Raw genomic sequence first — 8,674 nt, 5'->3', positions numbered from 1 at the left:
CTCTCTCTCTCTCTCTCTCTCTCTCTCTCTCTCTCTCTCTCTCTCTCTCTCTCTCTCTCTCTCCTCCCCCCCTTGCTCAGCCTCTACTCCCTCCTCAATTCCCCTCCCTACGCCCAAAATAAACTTTATTCCAAACTGGTACCTCAGACTAAAGGGATGTCTCAGCATGGGGCCAAGAGGGCACCCCCCCTCGACCTCACTATAGCTCACTCTACCAAATACATCCTGGTCCTTTCTTTCTTTTTAATAAAACACAACAGTGTGAGTACATGGTGGGTATGAAACTAGAAAGGAGACTTATGACAAGGGGTAAAAAGAGTCTTAAGGGAGTAGAAAAAAGAAGAAAAAAGTAAGCTGAATATATGTGGGGGATTGAGATGGCTCAGAAGTTAAGAATATGTCACTTCCAGAAGACGAGAGTTTGATTCCTCATGTCCATGTTAGGTGGCTCACAACTGCTTGTAACTCCAGCTCCAGAAGAATCTAATACCTTTATTTTCACTGGGCACTTACAGACACATGCACATTGTACATGTACAATCACAGACTAACATATAGACACATTATTATAACAATAAAAACAAATTATTAAAACATAGTATTATGACATGAAGCAAAAGGGAGTTACTGAGGGAAGGAGGAGGACAAGGAGATGAGCAGAGGAGTAAAACCAGAAAAGAAGAGTAGTAAAAGCGAAGGAAGGATGCAAATACTAAACTGAAATCTAGTCCTTTATATGCTATTTTAGAAGGTTATTTTAAGAAATACATACTTGTAAAAACCATTTCAGAATCACAAAAATGTATCCTTAAATGACAGGCAATAACTGTACACATTTATGGGTACAGTGACCTTGCAATAAATCTATGTTTATATATGTACACAGTATATATGTAATAATTATTTCAGAGTAACTGATATATATACCATATATAGATGATATAATATCATCTTAAGCATTTATCATTTCTTTGTGTTAGGAATACTCAAAATCCTTTCCATTGAGTAGTTCATAATTATTGTTTTCAAAACAGTGTTAGCACTCTAAGCTCCACCCGTTACCTAGCAACAGCCAGGTATGCTCTGCCCCACAGTTACCTGGCAATAGCCAGGTATGCCTGACCCACTATAAAAGCGGCTGTTGGCCCCTCCTAGCTCTCTTGGTCTCTTGCTCTTCCCTTCTTGCTCCCACTCTGCCCCCCTTGTCCCTCCCCCCCCATCCCCTTCCCCACTCTCTCTCCACGTGTTCGTAGCCTCTAATCCTCTATTTCTCTACTCTCTCTTTCTCCACCTCTACTACCCTCTTAACTCCCCTCCTCATGCCTGGAATAAATTCTATTCTATACTATACCTTTGTGTGTCCTGTGGCTGGTCCCTCAGGGGGAAGGGATGTCTTGGCATGGGCCTGCTGAGGCACTCCCTTCCCCTATACCTCATCACATTTCCATAGAACATATCCCTTCTTCTCTTTATCATTTTATAAACACATCATTGGTGCTGAAACCTGGGATTTAGAAACTCTGCAGGTTTGCATACCACCTGCTACAACATGTAGATCCATGCTTGCTAGCCCAAACTTCGGAGAACTGGTAAGCCCCCCTATTCCTACTGGTCATGTTAAATGTCCACATGATCCCAAGGGAGAGTTCTTGAGCTCAGAGCTACCCTTGTGCTGCCCGAGAGGATGTGAGACATTCAATCTTTCACTGACCCTTGTTCTAGGACTTTTCCCCTTGGGTGAGATTTTCCTCTTTTCCTTGGAGATAGTTTCTTTGTTGCTGCTGAGAAATTCCTACATCCAGGTAAACTGCTCTCTGGCTCAGGAGCACTGGCTCCAAGTGTAGCCCAGGCCCCCACATGACGAACTGGAGGCCTGACCTGTGCTAGAATCTCCCTGGTTGTTAATGATGCCCCTCAGGACACTAGTAGGGGCGTTAATAACCCTATTCTCTTACCCATGATGGGTCAATCTTCACCACCTTGTCCCAACTTACTGGGATGTCTCGGTCTAATTCAGTTAACAGAAAACAATATCTCTACATATATGACCACTAAACTGGCACTTTCTCGCTAGTGACCCATAGTGTAGGAATGTAGGCTTCTCCCCCTACTCCCTCCCTCATTTGCTGGCTCCTGCTCCAGCTCAGGTTCTGCTAGTTCAGACAGTTCACCACCTGAAAAGTAGGTCTGGCCCTGCACCCAGCCAGGGACTCTGTCTACTCCCCTTCCCCTCTCGCATTCGCTCCTGATTTGCAGGGGGGACAGGAGGGAGGAAAGTGGGTTTGGCCCCGCCCCTTGCATCCTGCCAGGGACTTTGTGAGACTTGCTTTCTCACACTCCTGACCACCTGCCTCTCCCCACCCTGAAAAAGATGCCTCTGGGCCCTGCCTGCCTGCTAAAAGCAGCTTTGACCCTGTCTGCCCCTATCTGCCCTGTCTCCACTTCCACTCCAGTAGTGAGAAAAACAGTTTTTGCCTTGTCCACGAAGCCACTTCCCCAGCACCTGCCTTCGAGGGAGCCCCTCCCTTGCCCTCTTCTCCTCCCCCCCCCCCACCTAAGAAGATATAAAGTGAGGGCTAGCAGTGCCTTTCGACATAAGAATAGCGTGCACACTGATGGGATAGAGGATACTACTTCAGGTGCTTCCTTTTCCCCACCCACCATGGATTCCAATAGCAGGAGCACTGGGCCACGACTTCTGGCTGCTAGAAGGAAGTCCCGCCCCCACTTGGCTGAAGTAAACTTCTCACAGCTGCTGTCTCAAAATAAAGGAAGCCATAGCTATACATGCCTGCCTGTTTTTAGCTCCACAGAAGGGCTGTGAATTGCCGGCTGCTCTACACACCCAACCCCAACCATTCTGCTCACCTGGCTGCCCCTGCTGCCGCCACCACTGCTGTTCAGCATACCTGTCTCCTGTGGATCAGCCTGCTCTCTTTACAATTCATCAGTGATATATGCCTGCGCCCCGAACCTGTTCTCATGGCCTGCCCAGACAGTCCTTGTCACAAGCCTGAACCCAACTGGACAAACTCACTTTCTGTCATCATCATCTGAAGCCACTGTTGTTAGCTCTCTTACTCTGGTCCACACTAACTCTCAAACAAATATTTCTTTGCTAATGCAAAAATGTGTTTTTCTCTACTTGCACAGCCTGTCAAGTTACTTAAGATTTTTGTTCCTATCCTGTCTTGATAAATGATTTTTTCTACTGCCATTAAATTATGGTGTGCTCTATTCAGATATAATGAATCAATATAGCCCTTAATCTTATGAGATCTATATAGCCCTCAATCTTGTCAGAAGTCTGCTAATTACTAAGTTTATGACAAGACAATCTCCTAAAGCCTTTAACAGTTTGTCCCACAAGGTCTCAGAAGATTTGGACACAGCTACAAGATACTGCCTTGAATGTGATATGATAATCACTGAGAAACACAGTGGACAAAATTGGATGCCCTGAGTCTAATGACGCATCAAAATCAAGGTAAGCCATTTCTCATGTCACATGTATCCATTCCACAGAGAAAAATGTCTCTTCGTCTTCTGAGCTTGAAAGCCAGACTGATTCTGCCCAAGTTGCCACAGAGACCACAGGGAACTGTTGGATAGGGGACTCTGTCGATTTTTAAATAATATATGACTGGTAGATTGTTGTTTATTCTTCCCAGACTTCTGACTACATTGACAGCTAAGATAACTGTAGCTTTACAGCTAGAAAAAAACTTTTACAGATGTAATCAGTTAATTCCTTACCTAAACTCGGGCTCCACTGATAAAATTCGTCATATTTCTTCTTATCCCTTTGTCCTAACATTATCTGAGTTCCTAAAGACAAGTCATGTTGTTAACTCATGTTGTTATCTCTTTAAACTTATAAGCTACAGGAAACTCACTTAGATCTACCTCTCATGGACCAAAGAGACAAGTACATCTGCCTAAAATTCCTACTTACTACCTTTTCCTGAGGGTGGAATTCCTCTAGGATTGAAATGTACATCTAAGGAAAAAATTTTTTCTTTCTCCCAAATGTACTTTATCTTATTCTCTACCTTTAATGTGTGTGTGTGTGTGTGTGTGTGTGTGTGTGTGTGTGTGTGTTTCAGCATCTTGTCAAGTCCAGGCATTTACTACATCCAGGACAGCTCCAGAGAAGCAACCTACAGATGTTCCAACCTTCTCTCACAGACATAGACACTTCTACTAGACTTGTTCCTTCTGATCTGTCCACAGACGGTTCCATAGACGAAACAGACAACTCTACTAAGACTGGGCAAATCCCCAAATCTATTCTTCTAAGTTTCCTAGAGACACATTGCCCTGCCAATACCAGCAGGAAGTAGCAAGATATCATGATCACCTTATTCCTGCTCCACCGTTGACTCTCTCTAATTTTTCCTTTTCTAATTAAACCAAAACAGGGGAATGTTAGCATTCTGTCTAAGCTCCACCCCACAGTTACCTGGCAACAGCCAGGTATGCTCTGCCCCACAGTTACCTGGCAACAGCCAGGTATGCCTGACCCACTATAAAAGCGGCTGTTGGCCCCTCCTAGCTCTCTTGGTCTCTTGCTCTTCCCTTCTTGCTCCCACTCTGCCCCCCTTGTCCCTCCCCCCCCATCCCCTTCCCCACTCTCTCTCCACGTGTTCGTAGCCTCTAATCCTCTATTTCTCTACTCTCTCTTTCGCCGCCTCTACTACCCTCTTAACTCCCCTCCTCATGCCTGGAATAAACTCTATTCTATACTATACCTTTGTGTGTCCTGTGGCTGGTCCCTCAGGGGGAAGGGATGTCTTGGCATGGGCCTGCTGAGGCACTCCCTTCCCCTATACCTCATTACATTTCCATAGAACATATCCCCTCTTCTATTTATCTTTTTTATAAACACATCATATAGCATGTACAATTGATAAGTATTAATCCTGAATTTTCAAACATATGACTCAATCTAGGTCAAATGTTTCTTTTTTTAAAAAACGGAAGCAAGGCTGGGAATGTTGCTTAGTTGATAAAGTCTGTGCCTAATATACATGTGACCCTGGGTTTGATTCCCCAGAACCACATAAAACCCAGGCCTCATGGCATGTAGTTCTAATTCTAGAATTAGAACTTCGGAGATGGCAGCAAAAGGAACAAAAGGTTAATATCATCCTTGACTACATAAAGAATTTGGAGATTACCTTTGGCTATGTTGGTGCCTGTCAAAAATAATAAAAGGAAGAAATGAAGAGAAGAAGGAAAAAAGGAAGGAAAGAGAAGAAACTATTTGATTTGAAGAAAAATATTTTATACAATTGATTTCGATTCCAATTCTTGTGTTAGGTTAGGAAAATTGAAATTAAAAATAAACATCCCATTTGAACTCTTTTCAACGCCACTTTGTCAGTGTTTGTACTACTGCAACCATCCTAGGCAAGCATTTGATGGTTTATTTCTGACTGTTTTCAAAGTTCTAAAGCTTAAACTGTCATTTTTTTTTGTTATACTCAATAAGCCCTCCTTTTAGCCTATCCAACATAACATTTCCCAGACTTATTTTCTTATTCATTCAACTTGACTATAACAGTAGCTTTAATTTAAGAACCCAAGTATTTTGCTATTCTCATAGATAGCAGGTGTTACAATAGCTATTTTATACTTGATCATACCACTAGATAAGCTTAAAGAGATTTTTTTCACAGAAAAGTTGAGTGGTGAGATATTGAATTCAACAACGGATTTAACTTTGTGTTTAGGTAAATATGTTGGATTTTCTTGGAATAAATTCTGCATAGCTTTTAGTAAAATCTTTGTCATGACAATTTATGAGAAACTTCACTTTGAAAGGGGACCACGTGCTGCACAAAATAAAACACGTTTATTTGTGGTTAATAATTCTCAAATGCAACCATGTGCTTGATTTAAAACAAAACAAACAACAACAAAAACACTATATACATATCACCAAACAATGTGACTTGAAACCTGAACTTTTTATCATTAACACAGATGGGAAAACATCTGGTATATTACATAACAACAGAGCCACTGCTTAATGCCACAGAAGACATCAATTTCACAATACTGGGTCAGTGACTAAATTAGGCCATGTCACTCAGGTAAATTATAAAGGCTTTAAGTACTTCTAAAGGAAAAGTATTTTAAGCAAAATTACAAACTTAAGCCTTAATCTGCCACATCTGCCTTGCAATTATTGTCCCACTTTATCCTAGAAATTCCTGGGGTATACATCTTCATTATAAGATGAAAACACTGATTCCAGAGAGATTATCTTCCGTAAGGCAAAGGGCAGAGTCAGGTCTCAAGTGTAGGTCTGTTCCACTACAATATTGAGAAAGCACACCCCTTCCTGAGTACTTAATTACTGTTTTAAAACAAGGACATTAAGTTTAAAAACAGAATCAACAGCTTACTTGTTGGAAAGAAGAAGTCCAGCATACTTTCCAATTGAGGTCCAAGTTCTACAGAATCACCAAGCCAGGAAAATTTTGCTTTTGGAGTCAGAGAGTCTGAGAAATGTTAGAAGTGAAATTATTAATCCCTGTATATATAAACGTTTATCATTTTTCAATGAAGCTTTAATAGTAATTAACCTTTGCTTAAACTAATTATTGATATATAATAGGTTGCATTTTAATCTGTAACAGCATAAAGAATATTGATAATCAGATTGTGATTCTGCTACAAAACTGAAAAAGTATTAAAATTAGCAAATATTTAACATACCATCTCACACATACTGTTGGCCTTCTGAACAATGATTTAAATAACAATTTTGCCTAACAAAAAGCTTAATGTTTTAAGGCCTACCAATGGAAAAATCAGGAACAAAAAAGAAAAGAAAAATCAGAAACAGTATGTGTTCCAACTAAATTACAGCCTATGATACAAAGTCTTGAAAACTGTGCTGATGTCCTTACACAGAGATACAGAAAGTATCCTTAGCCCTCTTTTGTTCTACAACAGAGAACCCAATTTTAGTTTCATTTGCATAATTCCCATGTAAGAAAAAATATTCTCCAACCACCCCTTTAATTATTACTCAGGTATTCCTTGTTATGCCTCAATTATTATTTAGTAAAACATTTATGTTGTTTTTAACTCATTTTTATTTCAAAGAACATTCCAATGATTATCATTTGCTTAGAATATCATTAGAGCTATATATCTGCTAATATTTTAAAATTCTTTTTAGTAAATTCTTCATTATTTTGTTATCATTTGTTTTGTTTGGTGATATTTTTCTTTTTAATACTTCAAATTAAACCCAGGGAGGGCCTTGCACACTGTACTATTATACAGAGGACTGATCTGATCCTAACAAGATGAGCTATTGATAAAAGTACTTGCCAAGTAATTCTGACAACCTGCATTTGATTCTTGGAAGGTAAATATAAAGTTAGGAAAAAAAGAATTGACTTGACTCTACAATGTTGACCTCCATATGCAGTCTATGGTATACACAAACATCTATTTACTCACACATACATACATCCCCACATAATAACATTATTACTTTTTATTATTCTCTAATATAGTGTCATTAATTATAATTTATATAAAATACAAATACTATAATCAACATAATTTTAATATTGATATTATTAGTAAAAATAATAGCACACTTTAATAATGTATAATTACATGTTTATAATTATATAATTATTAATATTAAAGTTTATATAATATTGGTAATTTATATAATTACTATAATAATTATTATTATAGGTGCTAGTGAGATTAGTAGTTAAGAGCAATTTTTGTCTCAGAGGACCAGAATTCACCATTGACTCCACATCCCATCCCCCCAGCACTGCATTATAGGCTCCTGCAAACCCTACCCCTGCCTCATCCCCTCTCCTGTGCCTCATCCCCTCAATCCCTGCCTTACTAACCCCTATCAATCCCCCTACCATTCTGTCTCACCCTGCCACCTTTGGCCCCATTACCCCTGCTGACTAGCACCCCAAATACCCTCCTTTTACTCCAGTCCCCTCCCAGGCCTACTGATCGCTCTGTCCCAAACTTGTCTTCATCTTCCTCATACTTTCCAAGTCCCTGTCACCCTTTCTCTTGCCTAGAACCAACATTCATCAGTTTTCACAAGATAGCACAGGATCACCAGAGTCCAGAGTAAAAGCAGAAGCAAGCCCAAATGCCTCTGGGCCCAAAAATTTTGCAGACACCGGCTTACTAAAGTCCAAAACCCAAACCGAGGGGCAGCCGCCATGTTGTTCCCCTGGGCAGAACTCGGAACCCCCCGATACATCTTGAGGACAGGAGTTTCACCTCTGTACCCAGTATCAGCAGCTGTTATCTTTGAACGTGCTCCACGATAAGCACGGCTCTTAGATCTATTCCTTCCCTGCCTTGGCCTGAGGTCCGAAGGCATGATTGAGGTCTCCAACTAACAAGCCTGAGGCGATAGTGACGCCCCACCAATTGTGGACGACCCACAACGTCAGCGGTTAAACTCTCGTGGGACTTGAAACTCTCATGGAACTTTGAGCTCTCGTGATAGCTGCTAATCTCGCGAGATTTGGGCTAATTTTTCCTGATGACGTATACACCTACTGATTTTAACTCTTTGGATGGATGGTGTTTTATATACTTCCACTTCACTTACCATGTTACACATGTGTATAAATATTTACTTAATACATGAAGGAGTTTT

The 8,674-nt window shown here is 40.6% G+C and overlaps 1 protein-coding gene across 1 annotated transcript in view; it reads right to left on the bottom strand.

Annotated features, from left to right (window-relative positions):
* Nucleotides 1-8,392, bottom strand: part of Fmr1nb (FMR1 neighbor) — a 30,269-nt gene extending 21,877 nt beyond the window's left edge. Inside the window, exons 1-2 of the mRNA XM_028788415.1 lie at nt 8,113-8,392; nt 6,414-6,509 (exon numbers count right to left, since the gene is read on the bottom strand). Of these exons, the coding sequence (XP_028644248.1) occupies nt 6,414-6,509; nt 8,113-8,392 (376 nt within the window). The remainder of the gene's footprint in view (nt 1-6,413; nt 6,510-8,112) is intronic.
* Between the last annotated feature and the right edge of the window lie 282 nt (nt 8,393-8,674).

This window comes from Grammomys surdaster, unplaced genomic scaffold (assembly GCF_004785775.1).
Source record: "Grammomys surdaster isolate TR1022 unplaced genomic scaffold, NIH_TR_1.0 125749, whole genome shotgun sequence".
Taxonomy (NCBI): Eukaryota; Metazoa; Chordata; class Mammalia; order Rodentia; family Muridae; genus Grammomys; species Grammomys surdaster.
This window is presented reverse-complemented; position numbering and strand designations above follow the sequence as displayed.